Source organism: Gobio gobio, assembly GCF_949357685.1.
Source record: "Gobio gobio genome assembly, chromosome: 21".
Taxonomy (NCBI): domain Eukaryota; kingdom Metazoa; phylum Chordata; class Actinopteri; order Cypriniformes; family Gobionidae; genus Gobio; species Gobio gobio.
The window spans coordinates 26,181,123-26,197,302 of NC_137117.1; the positions used below are offsets into that span (position 1 = coordinate 26,181,123).

At 40.7% G+C, this 16,180-nt stretch overlaps 1 protein-coding gene across 1 annotated transcript; it reads left to right on the forward strand.

The window, feature by feature from the left end:
• The first annotated feature begins 1,174 nt into the window (after nucleotides 1-1,174).
• On the forward strand, nucleotides 1,175-15,554 carry LOC307117346 (hereditary hemochromatosis protein-like). Its single transcript, XM_079802148.1, has 6 exons — nucleotides 1,175-1,268; nucleotides 10,510-10,555; nucleotides 10,804-11,055; nucleotides 12,898-13,170; nucleotides 13,354-13,611; nucleotides 15,345-15,554. Exons 1-6 carry the CDS (start codon nucleotides 1,251-1,253, stop codon nucleotides 15,485-15,487), a joined length of 990 nt encoding a protein of 329 aa, XP_079658274.1. The 5' UTR covers nucleotides 1,175-1,250; the 3' UTR covers nucleotides 15,488-15,554.
• Nucleotides 15,555-16,180: the final 626 nt, after the last annotated feature.

Consider the following 16,180-nt stretch of genomic DNA (forward strand, 5'->3'; position numbering starts at 1 on the left):
GGAACATTATGACTCAGGCTAATGGAGAGGCCCATTCCAACTATATTGGTGAGGAGCCTTGTTCCTCCATGAGTGCTTTACCCTTTTTTCCCTTTCCAAGTGGTCCAATTAGAGACATGTCCTGTCTAGCCCTCAGAAATCTGGCGAAAAAAGCAGATAATGAGGCCTTTACAAAGCATTCACTCAGCGCCTGTGGACAACAAAGCACCGAAAGCCCCCGTTCAACAGGCCGAAATCCCACTGCTGCCACAACTTTGTATATCTGTCTTGGTGGCCTGGATCAGCTGCGAGGGCCCAATCGTAAGTCTAAAATGAAAGTGCTTCTTGTGTTGGACTTTAAACTGAAGGATTTGGATTAAGGTTCAAATATTTAATCCTTTTGAATATAGGTTTACAGTAAATATCATATTAGTAGAGTCTTAAAAATGAACTGCATCGTGCACCAAAAGTGTTAATAAACTAATCTATTAAGCTAAAATATATAAAAAGATAAATGGAATGCAATGTAAGTCACTTTGAATGAAGTAAACTGCCAAATGCATAAAGTAAAATAATAAAATAAATATTACACAATTTTAGCAACGTTTCAGATTCACATTTGACATTTTGGTCACAATTCTTTGATTATACTACACGCTATTAAGAGTCCACATAGGAAGAGTAATACAAATCATCCCACACAAGGCATGTGAGTTTGAAATGAAGGAGAATGATGACACAACTAGAATGAGTAGTCATTAGTTGAATATACTGTATTATTAAGACTATTATTTTACATAAGTCTTTACACTTAAATGTATCAATTCAATGTATGCAATATTTCAGATTAAGGAGCAGGTTGCATATAGGGATAAATATCGCAAAAGCTAAAATAAAAGCACTTAAAGAGGAACTTAAAGGCAAACTTAAAGACATATGAGAGGAAGAAGTGCATATTCGTTGCATAATTGAAACATGTTAAGTAAAAGTTCTCCCTTCTGTTTTTTCTTTCCTGGGTGGGGCCCTTTCTGGATGCGACTGATTTGACGGAGGAAGTACGCAACAAGGGACAAATACGTCTCCTCATCTATTGTTACAGTTGGAGTCTCTCCGGTCTAGTCACTGAGCTTCAGTCTCTTATTTATGAGGAATAATATTTTGTATAAGAACCCTGCTGAGGGGAGGGAATGGAGAACAAAGCGTCAAAAAACTGGACTCAGAGATGCCAGGACTCCCCACGAGCCTGGGGAATAACTGCTGACAACAAGGCAATGTTTTTCTTCCTCTTGGTAAGCTCAAATGCAAAAATAAACTCTGTAACTCACATTATAATAGACTAAACAAGTCTTCCTGACTAACTTAGTCACAACAAAAAGACAGTGTTTCTCAAAATGTTTAGGACCAAATATTAATGATTCTTATTTAGCAATGGGATGAGTTGTGTAATGCTGACCTCTAGTGAACTAGAATATGTAACTGCTAAGAAATGTTTTTTTTTTTTGATTGAGTAGTCAGTAAAGATTTGTAGAAGGTCAAAATTCCCCTTTTTTCATCGCAAAATAAAACAGCAGTCTTTTAATGAAGACTCAATTCTCAGGTTCTAAATAACTTAAAAAGAGAAGTATTTATAGAAACCAAGTATTGTGTCATAAGAACGGTAGGCCTAATGGCATGACTGCTTTAAAATCTTCTAAAACAGAACTTCCATTTTTGTGCAACAATGTAATTTTATCGTCTGTTTTGTATCTCTGTATACTACTGACTTTGTCATTGTTTCTTGTGTAACCAAAGCCACTTGAAATTTAGTCACTTACCCAAAACAAAACTAATATAGCCTACTCAAGAGCACACTCATTGAATGTGACTTAAGCATGTATATTCCTCGCAGATTCCAGTGAAACATTAAAGGAGAGATTGCACATATTATTGCATAGGTATTAAAAACATTGCTAAAATAGTCCATGTGACTCCAGTGGTTCAACCTTAAATGTTATGAAGCGACGAGAATACTTTTTATGTTCTAAAAACACTGCACTCCCATTGAAAACAATTGAATACGCCAGCCATCCGCGTGAAAAAAAAAAACGCTTTGGTGGACACACGGCCTTACTGATGGACAAAGCATGCATCTCTGACATGAATTCTCCGAAATTCACGGTTCAAATACCTCAACTCCATTTGAGCTTAAAGGGTTAGTTCACCCAAAAATGAAAATTCTGTCATTAATTACTTACCCTCATGTCGTTCGACACCCGTAAGACCTTTGTTCATCTTCGGAACACAAATTAAGATATTTTAGCTGAAATCCGATGGCTCAGAAAGGCCTCCATTGGCACAATGCACGGTACACTCTCAAGACCCTTAAAAGGTACTAAAGACGTCGTTACAAAGGCCATCTCACTACAGTGCAGGTTCTACAATAACTTTATAAAGCGACGAGAATAGTTTTTGTGCGCAAAAAAAACCTAAATAACGACTTATATAGTGATGACCGATTTCAAAATAATGCATCATGAAGCTTCAAAGTGTTATGAATCAGTGAGTCGAATCATGATTCGGATCGCGTGTCAAACCGCCAAACTGCTGAAATCAGTTGTTCCCATTCAGTCGGTCAACTCGGTACAACACATGACTATGGGATATCGCGCTCTAGCGCCATCTGCTGAAGACACCTTTATTCACGCCTGAAAGGCCAATGACGCATGACGACGTGGGCGGGGTCCCTCGCCCACAGCATATAAATGCAGTCGTATGCGTCATTTCCCTTGTTCTTCAGCTCTTCACCGTGCTGCTTGAACACCATCACGCCACATTTTCGCAAGAAAAGCCCACGGTGGTGATTATTGTCGAAATTAAGGCAAAAAGAGAAAGCTTATTTAGCAACAAGTTTAGCTTTGCTAACGAAAGGCTAATAAGTTTTTCTCAAACAAAATGTTCAAACTTATGCCACATTCACAAGATAATCCACAGTGATGACTCTTGTTAATGGAAAAGACATAAAAGAGAAGTTTTTGGCTTGAGTTTAGTACAACTAACAAATGGCTAATAAATTTTGTCATGATAAATATCTGAACAGGTTATCTCCCCTGTCCTATGGCATGTGGGTGTTCATGGTATAATCATAAGTAGGGTGTTCAGCATGCTCGGGCGGCTCTCGAGGGAGCCGCTTGCGAGCATTATGAGAGCTGACACTCAGGCTGCTCCGCTCTCGGCTGGCCGTGTTCGATGAGGCCGGCCAGCCTCGTGAGCCCCGTGGATCGGTCCCGCATCCGCCGAGGCGGTGCGGCGAGGCCGGTCATGGGGCTCACGGATGGACTGTCAGCGGGACTTGGGACTGCTGAGGCATCTTCCCAGTCTTTGTCTAATTAAGCTGGACTAGATCTCTCCAACCCCAGTGCGTGTACGTTGTGCCCTACCGGCAGCTCTGCCGTTCCGCTTGGCGGGGCAGTGGTCGAACACGGCCCGCTCCTGTCTTCAGGTGCTGATCCAGATACGGTGATCGCCGGTTTTGGAGGCCACGGAGAGTTGGGATGATCGGGTATAGACCGAGGAGTGTCGGTGTAGCGTTCACGGGGTGATTCGGTCTCGCTAGAAGCGGGCGAGGAATGCTCTGATGATATATATTTTCAAACCGGGCAGATCGCGTCTCCCCGAGGTGGGTGAAAGTGAAATGATAGCCCTTGAATTGATCTGTGTTGGAGAGCGGCAACAAAGTTTGTCGATAGTCCTGCCGTGATACAGAAGCTTGCGGGTTTGATTCCTGTAAAATCAGCGATGCAAACTCGCCTGCCGATCTATCCAGATTGGGCAGTAACCCAGCAAAATAGCGGGTTCAGTTTAAGTATGTTGTCAATAAAATGTGTGTTGAGCATACAAGACCTCATGTGTTGATTTGTTAAAACAATCAGATTGCACTGGAACCTCTAACCTCACAGTCTGGCCGTATGCCGACAGATGAGAATAATGCAGTGTTATGCAATTTACAGTGATGTTTGCAGAAGGACGCGGGATTCCACAAGTGATGCTTGAGAATCCTCCTCGCTGTCTGCCTTGAACGGTGGCGCGTAAGCACACTAACAACACCATGGCTTCTTCGCACGATTCCAGTAGGGCTGTCGGCTGCGGTTTCTCTCGCGCCCCCCTCTGGTTTGGCGGAGTAATTGCAACTTCATTGTTTGAGAGGGGAAATCCGTGCTCTCCTCAGCAAAATGGCAATTCAAGTTTTGCCACAAGGGAAAATGGAGAAAGAGATTTTTCAGAGTAAATTCCTCCTCCTCCTCCTCCTCCTCCTCCAAAAAAAAAAAAAAAAAATACCAGACTTGCAGCAGTTGAACAAACACTTTAGAGTGGTTAATGTGTCAAGTTCAAAAATGCTTGCAGTATGTCACCTGTTCTGCCCTCTGCATCCTCGGGATCGGCTTACATCGGTGTGTTTTTGCCCGATGCATCTTGCCACAATCAAACAGGAGCACAGAAAACATTTCTGAGGTCTCCGTTGATGGGATTGCCTATAGATCCTAATGGCACTGCGCATATCTGAAAGATATGCAGAAGCGGTGTTGGTTCTGCTGTGCCATCAGAGCATAATATTGTTCTCCTATTTGGATGACGTGCTCCTGGCTGCAGACAGCAGGGAACACGCAGTGTTGTAAAACACATGCACTTGTTTTTCCATTTTACGAGCTCTGGGATTTTTCAGATAATCTCAAAAGGGGCTGTTATGTCTCGGTCTGTTATATCTTGGTCTGGGGATAGATTCAGAACCGAACAGAGGGCAGAGGACTTTTGCAGTGCTGAGACTGCTGGGGCTCATGACCCCGATAGCAGTAGTACTGCTGGATTCTCCTCTTTGTGTTTGCAGTTCCGGCGCTGGGCGTTCGGTAACTTGCTATATGCCATGTGACATTTAAGCATGGTTCAGTAGCGCTGTTGGGCGTTCAGACCATGGTCCCCTGGGAGTCCTAGATCTGTTAACAGAAGGAATTCCCCTGGGCAGGGTTACGGCATGTTCATTAGTGATGACAAACGTCACAACATGGACGAGAAACTCTGTAAGAGGAGAGTGGTTGACAGCGCTGTAAGAGCTTCACATACATTTATGTGGAATAGTTCTCCTGGTGCTGAAACACTTGACCCAGCAGGGCAAGCATTATTCAGAATGGAAAATATGACAATGGTCATATATATGTAGGCAAGGAGGTACTCCCTCTCTGCTGCAATTGGCATGGATGCTCTTGATACAAGGCAGACCTGCGGTGGCTTATGCACTCTTGAATAGTGGTGCAGATCGGGTGCAGAAATGTGTATCTTTTTGCATCTGCAGAAAACATGCGCCGCCCGCTGTTTTCTTGATTATGGACTGGAGTGCCCCATAGGGGGTGGATGTCCCAACACGTATAGCCCAGGATTCTGCTGTATGCAGAAGGGTCCATCACTGATTTTGGTGGCATCTTGCTGGCCAGAGAAAAAGAAATGGTACACAAGCATCATGGCATTGCTGTTAAGGACACACACCATGGTGTCTTCCCCTATGCAGGAGGCAGATTCTGCACCCTCGGCCGGAACTGTGGTCTCTAAGGGTCTACATGTTAAGAGAGGGAGAATCTGACTATAGCTACAAAACAGGGCGCTTGCTTTCTGAAGCACACCGTGTTGTGTTGAAGTAGCGCATGTTTGAAGTTTGGTGCAGGTGAAAATCTGTATCACTGTGTCAGTGCCTGATTGATACTGTTTTCTTCTCCGAAGAAAAGTCACTCCCATTCTATGCTGGAAGTTTATTGGGCGACTGTTTTCGGCTTTCATGAGGGCATTAATGGTGCTGCGCTAAAGCGCGCATTTTTCGGTTCCTTAAGAGGGTCCTGGCATACTACGATTTTTGCTCCGTTTTCGGGCACAGTCGAGAGTGTGAGTTTTTCAAAGTATAGCCTACTCCATTGCCCACATCAGTGGAAAGGTGCTTTTGGCGCATGTGCACTATCTAGTGCATTTTTGGTTTTCGAGTGCTTTGGTTTTCAAGTGCTCTCTCTCTCCTCTCCACCTATAGTTGGTGTGTGGTGAGCGCGCTGGTGCCATTGTACTGTGACTGCCCTTGCATCATCCAAGTGGATGCTGAACACTGCTGGTGGTTGAGGAGAGACCCCTGACATGAGTGTAAAGCGCTTTGAGTGTACAGTAGTACATAGGAAACATGCTATATGATTCATGTCACTCGCACATGTGCTGTTTTATGTGCACCGTCCGCGGTCCCAAAAATTGGGCTGCACACGGACAGTGTGCGCGGCCATCTGCGGACTCTCCTAATGGTGATTATTACGTCACACGGACAGTTCACGGACTGTCAGGGAACTCTCGCGTTCCACTCCATCTGTTGAGAGTGTGAGCTGGTCACAGTATACTCCTTTGGCCAGGAAGGCCGGGTATGGTTAATTTCCCGCATCCAGATGCGTCACACACGCAGTCGAATGAGCGCGGATGACCAAGTTCAATACATGTGCAGTATAATTGTTGTGACTCTTCTGTCGCTTCTGTTTTTCTTGCACATGCGCTGTTGTATGCGCACCTTCCATGCATTCTCAAAAACAATTGGGCTGCATGCTGACGGAATACTTTGGACTTAAGTGTAGATGGGTTCGGAATGCGTGCTTCTGAGTGAACTTTGTCCGCAAGTGGTCAAGTCACTCATACGCTGTGGCATGCGCACCAAAGGCCCTCCTGTTGACGAGATTTTACGTCACACGAATGGTGCGCAGAACGCAGACATCCAAAGTATACCTGGAGCTTTAAGGTCAGCGTTTTTAGGCTCGTTACAAACTGTAATGGTCATGACCTGATGGTTGATCTGGAGGCTAGGTGTGAACCTCCGTTTAAGCCTTTAGAATCCTTGAATATAAGGATGATTCCTTGTCATGGATACTGGCACCAGCAAAGCATGTTGGTTATCTTCATGCGCTATTGGTGCATCCCCTTTGCAGTTTGCACCCAAGCTGCACTTGGTGGTGTTGCATCCAAATGCGGCGTATATGCCTAAAGTCAGGTTGGGAGTATGCTCTCGTTCGAGCTGTCTGCCCTATGAAATCTCTGACTCAGAGAAAAACAGGATACTTGCTTTGTGCTTTGCGCCATTTGCGATTCGTACGCAGGTGCGTTCGGCAGTTGCAGGCTATGCACTCGCCTGACCAGCCTTTTGTCATGTTTTCCAACTCAGCCAGTGGGAAGCCGCTATCTGAGCGATGTCTTTCACATTGGATTGTACAAGGCTATTTCTATAGCATGGAAGGAGTTGGTTCTGCCTGGTGAGGTGTGTGAGCACTCTACAAGGGCATGGAGATGTCAGGGGCTTGGTTTAATATTCTCGTGGGATGCCAGCTGGGCATCACTGTGCACATTTGTCCGGTGTACCCACTAGTTGCCACTACGGCAACAGTAACTCAGGCTGTGCAAACCACAGGGGTTTTTATAGGGGCCATGCATCTTTCCCTCGGAAAAGGGTTATGTGGCGGGGCTGGTCTATTACGTTTAGTTCAGCGACTTGGCGGGGCGTGAATATATGTCCCATAGTCATGTGTTGTACCGAGTTGACCGACTGAATGGGAACGTTGAGTTATGCATATAACTACTGTTCCCAGAAGGAGGGAAACGAGGTACAACACCTCTGGGCCCCGCACAGTCGGGGCTCGGTGAAGAGCTGGACTGAACAAGGGAAATGACGCATACGACTGCATTTATATGCTGTGGGCGAGGGACCCCGCCCACGTCGTCATGCGTCATTGGCCTTTCAGGCGTGAATAAAGGTGTCTTCAGCAGATGGCGCTAGAGCGCGATATCCCATAGTCATGTGTTGTACCTCGTTTCCCTCCTTCTGGGAACAGTAGTTATATGCATAACTCAACGACTTTGGCGATTCAAACTGCTGAATCGACTCACTGATTCATAACGCTTCGAAGCTTCATGATGCCTTGTTTTGAAATCGGTCATCATGATATAAGTCGTTATTTAAGTTTTTTTTGCGCACAAAAACTATTCTCGTCACTTTATAAAGTTATTGTAGAACCACTGTAATGAGATGGACTTTGTAACGACGTCTTTAGTACCTTTTAAGGGTCTTGAGCGTGTACCGTGCATTGTGCCAATGGAGGCCTTTCTGAGCGATCGGATTGCAACTAAAATATCTTCATTTGTGTTCCGAAGATGAACGGAGGTCTTACGGGTGTCGAACGACATGAGGGTAAGTAATTAATGACAGAATTTTCATTTTTGGGTGAACTAACCCTTTAATTTTGGTAAAATGTTAATAATATGGTGATAGCTGTGAGTGTCTTACCATATATAGCCTACATCCATATACATTCATCTCTTTTTTAACGTTGAACTCGAAACGGTGCTGCGTTTATTACTGAATTTGGCATGCCATTTTCATTCTAGATACAATTTGACCAGCCTGTTTTGTGAAGGCCCATCCGTCTGAACATTTCTGGCCTCGCCTCTGAGCCAGAGAGATATCGGATTTCATTAAAAAATATCTTAACCCTCTGGTGCTCTTCGTTTAGGGGTTGCATTGGTTGTCTTCCCTAAAAATTAAACTTCCTCCACCCCAGTAAAACCAATGCAATTTATTTTTCTTCAATAACATTTTTTCTTTTTAATTTTGTATTTTGAGATGATTTGATGGTATTTTTGAATATTTATGCAATAATTATGGTCTATTTTTTTTTTTTTTTTTATTGCAGTATTTCAGGTAAAAATAGAGACTAGGCTTTCAAAATATTTTTTTAAGGCAGATTAGCACCCTCTTTTGGACTTATTTAAGAAATCATGCAACCATGGGTGTAAGAGGTATCTATGGAGAGGCTTGAGAATTCCCTAGTTCTGTTTTGAACAGATTTAAGGATTTTTTTTGTTGTTGATGGATTTGAATATTTATTTAAAAAATCTCAAAGACTATTTATTATAAAGTTTTAGATGTTTTTTTTTGTTGTTGTTAGAAATATAGATTTTTTTTCTGTGAATTTGTGTTTTTGCAGATTTCCCATTCATTTCCTATGGTGGTGATTTTTAACCGAAGAGCACAAGTGGGAATATTATTTTTACGACCACTTAGCATGTACGAATCATGCACTCAATTTTTTTTGTGTGTTCACATAGCCTACCTAATGCTAGAACAGTCACCAAGTTTCATATCATTCTAATGAAGCTGTGATTTTAAAAAATAGGTTCATAGGTTCAGTTTTTCATAGGTGTGTGTGAGTGGATGTGTCAATATCACACTCTTGGTGTTTTAGAGTGTCACCCCTTTACTGCTGTGTACTTTTTTTCAGCATCGTGGCTGATTTGTAGATTGTACACACAAATATTCTGACAATTTTTGTGTTTTTGCTGATTTCCCATTCATTTCCTAAAGTCGGTCATTTATGACCGAAGACAATGAACTCTACTTTTTTTTTTATGACCAATTAGCATGCTTGAATCATGACCCCATTTTTTTGTGTGTTTACATACCTAATGTTAGAAAAGTCACCAAGTTTCATATCATTGCGATGAAGCAGTGATGTTTAAAATTTAAAAACAGAAAATTTTCCGGTTAGAAATGACCGAAGAGCACCAGAGGGTTAATTTGTGTTCCGAAGATGAACGAAGGTCTTACGGTTTTGGAATGTCATAAGGGTGAGAATTTTCATTTTTGGGTGAACTGTCCCTTTAAGAGTGTTATCAATAGGATTTCAATTTCAAGAGGTTGACAATGTGAAATGACTCTGGCTACCAACCGCACTTAGAAACATCTGAGGAATGGGGCGTTACTGTAACTATGGAGATTATCTGCTGCTTCGACAAACTTAAGAAGGTCACAGGCAGCAAATCAAATCAAATTTACCTCAAATCAATTATCAGCGTGGGAATGTCTCCGCCTCGCACAAATATTTACAAGATTCTGGTAAGATTGCAGTTCGTGTTCTCTTAACTTCAGGTGGACTTCAACTTCTACTCAAGTCACTTTTTTGATAAGGAACTTGTACTTTTACTCAAGTATGTGTCTCTAGTACTTTATACATCTCTGCTTAAATCACATAATTACTTCTGAACTTCTAGACAATTCTGAACTATATGAAATGTAAAATCTTGACAGGAACTTACTGTCATTCTGACTCTCTGTATATGCCATAGCTTTAGGCTACCAGTGGAGTGCAGTGCTGTTCTGAAATGAGAAGGCAATGTTTTTCTTAGTTTTTTTTTCTTCCAAATTATAAAATGTTTTTTTTTTTTCATTTCTGTTTTTATTTTCACATTAACATTGTAATTATTGTTCTATGTATTAAAACAGTATATTTATCAGTATTTGTACCTTACAATATACAAAACAATCACCCTACCAACATGATGAATGCTACAACAAGATGCTATATTAATCTGTTACATTTCAATATAGCTAACTGGTAGTAAGAACTAAGGTGCTGATGGGGATCCATCTGCAAGAGATACTGTAGGTGTCTGAGAAGAAAGAATATTCTTTACATATTTTCTTGAATGTTATTACAGTTCTTGTTGCTGTCCTCCTTGATGGCTTTGCAAGCGGATTACTCTGGTGGGTTCCCTAATTTTCCTTTCCTTTCACAAATTGCATAATTTTTGTGAAATAAGTGTATACAAGCTTCCGTGTCCATGTTACATTTATTGTATGTTTTGATTGTCAGTATACTCACAGTCACAGCAATGTATAATTTTTTATTCTCTCTCTCTCTCTCTCTCTCTCTCTCTCTCTCTCTCTCTCTCTCTCTCTCTCTCTCTCTCTCTCTCTCTCTCTCTCTCTCTCTCTCTCTCTCTCTCTCACAGGGCATCACAGTTTGATCATATATGTGATGTTTGCTCCCACACATGGACATTTGCCGAAATACTTGTCATATGGCATGCTTGATGATTACAGAGTATTTACCTATGAAAGCACCTCTGATGTTTTTTCACATCCCTTTGGCCAACTGGAATCTTTTTCTACTGTCTGGAGAGATCTTAGGGATTGCACAAACTTCAAAACTGGCTATTTCAACCTGTTTTCTAGAAATGCAAACTTAACCTTGGGGCTGAAAGGTAGGCTTTGATATCTTATTTTCGTTCTACAACTCCACTAGAACTAAACCAATACATAGTGTTTATTTACACTAAATGCAAATTGCCTACCTTGTTGGCAGAGGCTAATTAAAATGACGGAAGATGCTGAATTGTCAACACTACCAACAGTGTAGGGGTAAGGCACGTGGCAGCAAGTTTTGGCGCAGATCGATCGGTTTTTGTATCTGCCTTTTGTATACTCCCTTTTCCCATCACATGTCAAATCAAAAAGGCATTTATTTTCCATAAAAATGAAGAAAAAATATTCGAAGAGAGGAAATAAAGTGTCTAACGTGTGTTTAATAATAAAGTGTTTAGGGTTATAGGTCGGTCTAGGGAGGGCTTTATAGTCCCAATAAGGCAGCATCCATTTAATAATTTTAATAGGTTTATAATAATTTACACTCTGTTATTATTGCATACCATTAATGTACATCAACACTGAGGTGCAAATAGTATCTGCCACTTTTTATAAGTATAAATAGCATATCACTAAGAAATGCTGCTATTTTCACTTAGTGTAAATAGAATTTATTGCTACTTGCACTTAGTGTAAATAAAATCTATTGCTATTTGTACTTAGTGTAAATAGCCTATCGCTAAGAAAATGCTTCTATTTTCACTTAGCGTAAATATAATCTATGGTTTCACTTGCACTTATAGTGTAAATAGAATGTATTGCTATACTTGCACTTAGTGGTGTAAATATAATCTATTGCTATTTGTATTAAGTGTAAATAGAATCTATTTCTATTTAAAGCTGCTGTACATAACTTTTTTTGGTTTCAAGATTTACAAAAATTATATAATGATAATGTACAACATGAATCAATTTTCCAAACCGTGTTTTTGTCTTACCCTGAATCATTATGGCACACTCATAGTGTTTATATTGGGACTATTTCAGACCGGTCTGGTAGGAACCGCTGCGGAGGAGCACAGTCCCTGCGTGACTCGCCATTGACATAAACAGAGAGAAGTAGTTCTGGCTGCAATGTTCTTCCGCAAGACGCATGCAGTTCTGTTTATTAACCGAGCGCAAAAAGTTATGGACTGCAGCTTTAAACTGTGCAAATAGCAAAAATATGCTCTTTACACTTATAGCACAAAATGCCGCTGACAAAACAAAATATATAAAATCTTATTATACTAAATAATATTAATATTATACAAAGTTTGACTAACGTGATTTTGAGTTCAAATATCTATACTGTATGAAGATGTTTTAATTAATAAATAAGCAATTTGACTTATTTCTTGTCTTGATATTTATTTTGTAGTAATAATAAAATTACAAAATAATGATAAGGAAGAATATGGCGCACAAATGTATACTGAAGAAGGATTTTCACACTACAATTGTACAAACAAAATCAAAATAACTAAACGCCATCACTTGTTTTTTCATGAAACAAAGGAAAAGTGTTTTGAGTGACAATCCAATCCAGAATAGTCATTAGCTTAAACACTTTTTAGTTGGGTTTAAAATAATGAAATTACTGTGTTTTGGCTCACAGTATATAGAAGAATTGTGAAGCCCAGTGGTTTCCAATGTATTGAGTATGGATGGATAAGAGATGGATATCAGCTTCTGAACACAGAGCTGCAAATATTACATTAATCTGGGACTGTGTAATGAGCACTGCTTTCAGTATCACAATATCTTTTGTTTGCCATTTTAATAGAGAACTGGTGTCAATATTCTACAATACTGCAGCGAGTCAGTTCTCCATTATAGTGCATAATGTATAATGTAATATTGCGCAGTAGGAACGAAAACGTTTTCTAAAAGTGGTTCCAATGATGATTTTGTATTTTCAGGCCCTCTCCTACAGTTAATGTATGGCTGTCAACTGAGAGATAATGGAACATCAAGTGGACTGTATCATTTTTCAGTCAATGGAGAATATAGCCTCTCTATGGACATGGACAGTCCTCAATGGCACTCATATTTGCCACAAGATTTGGATATTAAGAACATTCTAGACAAGTTTGAGCTCTGGAATCACAATAATCTCATATACATTCATCGTGATTGTGTTCCTCGACTCAAGAAGTTCTACAAATACAGCAGAACAATACTTCACCAGCAAGGCTAGTGTGTTAGTGTATGTTTAAATGTATCCATTGTTGTTGTTTATATGTATTCTTCTAGCATCCAACATGGTTATTTCCATATTGTTAAACCTGTTTCACAATTAACAAGAACATATTTTGCTCAGCTTATTGTATTTTTAGTTTATCTTCCTGATTGAGTTTGTCTGTCTGCGCTTACAGTTCGCCCTGTAGCTGTGATTAGGCTCCAGCGTACTGGTTCTCTCAACTGTGTGGTGACAGGGTTCTACCCTAAAGATATCGCTGTGGAGTGGATAGTTAATGGACAGCCAGCCTTAGATGGGATATCAACAGGCCTCCTGCCAAATCATGACCAAACATACCAGATTCAGATGACAATTGTGTTATCTGATGCTATACACAACTACTCCTGTCAAATAAAGCACAGCAGTCTTCAAGAACCGATGGTCCTTACATGGGGTAAGAATTGATCACAAACATTCCTTTATAAAACACTTTTTTATTTTTGTGCACTTTATTTTACAGTACATGCACTTGTGTATACAGTATACAGTGCATCCGCAAAGTATTCACAGCGATTAACTTTTTCCACATTTTGTTAAATTATAGCCTTTTTCAAAATTGATTAAATTAATTCATTTCCTCAAAAATCTACAAACAATACCCCATAATGACAACGTGAAAAGTTTGTTTGAATTTAAAAAAAAAAAAATCACATGTGTATAAGTATTCACAGCCTTTGCCTTGACACTCAAAATTGAGCTCAGGTGCACCTGTGGGAAATTCAGTTGACTGGACATGATTTGGAAAGGCATACACCTCTCTATATAAGGTCCCACAGTAAGTAGTGCATGTCAGAGCACAAACCAAGCCATGAAGTCCAAAGAATTTTCAGGATAGGATTGTATCGAGGCACAGATCTGGGGAAGGGTACCGAAACATTTCTGCAGCATTTTAGATCTCAATGAGCACAGTGGCCTCCATCATCCATAAATGGAAGAAGTTTGGAACCACCAGGACTCTTCCTAGAGCTGAGCGATCGGGGGATAAGGGCCTTAGTCAGGGAGGTGGCCAAGAACCCAATGGTCACTCTGACAGAGTTCCAGCGTTTCTCTGTGGAGAGAGGAGAACCTTCCAGAAGAACAACCATCTCTGCAGCACTCCACCAATCAGGCCTGTGTGGTAGAGTGGCCAGACGGAAGCCATTCCTCAGTAAAAGGCACATGAGGCACCTGAAGGACTCTCAGAACATGAGAAACAAAATTCTCTGGTCTGATGAAACAAAGATTGAACTCTTTGGCCTGAATGGGAAGCATCATATCTGGAGGAAACCAGGCACCGCTCATCACCTGCCACCAGGCCAATACCATCCCTACAGTGAAGCATGGTGGTGGCAGCATCATGCTGTGGGGATGTTTTTCAGTAGCAGGAACTGGGAGACTAGTCAGGATCGAGGGAAAGATGAACGCAGCAATGTACAGAGACATCCTTGATGAAAACCTGCTCCAGAGTGCTCTGGACCTCAGACTGGGGAAAAGTTTAATCTTTTAACAGGACAACGAACCTAAGCACAAAGTCAAGATAACAAAGGAGTGGCTATGGGAAAACTCTGTGAATGTCCTTGAGTGGCCCAGCCAGAGCCCAGACTTGAGCCCGATTGAACATCTCTGGAGAGATCTAAATGGGAGAAACTGCCCAAAAATAGGTGTGCCAAGCTTGTAGCATCATACTCAAAAAGACTTGAGGCTTCAACAAAGTATTGAGCAAAGGCTGTGAATACTTATGTACGTGATTTTTTAAAGAAATTTGCAAAGATTTCAAACAAACTTCTTTCACGTTGTCATCATGGGGTATTGTTTGTAGAATTTTGAGGAAAATAATGAATTTAACACATTTTGGAATAAGGCTGTAACATAACAAAATGTGGAAAAAGTGAAGCGCTGTGAATATTTTCCAGATGCACTGTACCTAAGTATTGGCCAATATAGGTAGTGGGTTAAGGTTATGGGTATAGTACAGGGGTATAGGTTCAGGGTTAGTACCTAGTAATTACCCAGTTATTATAATTACTATAATAAGTACATTGTTTGTACATGCGGAACAGGACTGTAAAATAAAGTGCTACTAAGTGATTAAGCAACTCATTATGACATGAATGACTTAATATTTTTGTTGCTTTCCCTCATAAACAGATGGTTCCTCAAGTATGACGGATGAAAACAAACTGCACATTGGTTTAGTTGCTGGACTTGTTGCAGTGTTTACATTAATAATAGTTCTTATGTGTCTTACATTGAAGCATGTAATCTGGAAAAAAAATGAATTTGTAATATAATAGCACATTTTATTTAAATTATATTTTTATATTATTATATATTATTTTCTAAACTTTATGGGCCCTATCATACACAACGCAAGTGTTTTTTGTTAGTTTCAGCCTGATGCAGTTATCATTTTCACATCTAGAGCCACATTGTTTAAATAGCAAATGCACTCATGCCCATCTGTTCGCCAGCTGGTCTGAAAACGAGGTGTGTTCAGGCGCATTGTTGGCGTGCTGCTATTTTGAGTCAACTGAAAACTGCACCATTGACCAACAAAAACCTGGTCTAAAGTCAATAGCGCAGTATTTTATGAGTACGTTAGTAATGTGTGCCTATAGGCGAGTACACAACGTGCGCACACTCTGCTTTTTACACACATAGATTTTTTTACACAAACATTTTAAAATATATTCCGCTCGCAAATTCCGCCAAGTAAATAGCTATGGCGTGAGCTCAACTGGCCTGAAGGGAATAGGAGATGAGACTGATTGGTTTATTGCATGATACGCCCCAACAGACCCATGACTCATTAAGAGAATAGGGACACCCCTTTTAGGCCCCATTTACACTGCATGGTTCAAGTGACCCAATTTCCCTCTCGTGGCACAGATCGGATATGACATGTGAACATGTAAGCAGGAATAAAACGCATGAATTCCGATATCCTCAGATCGGATTTCGGCCTCACTCATATGTGGTAATAA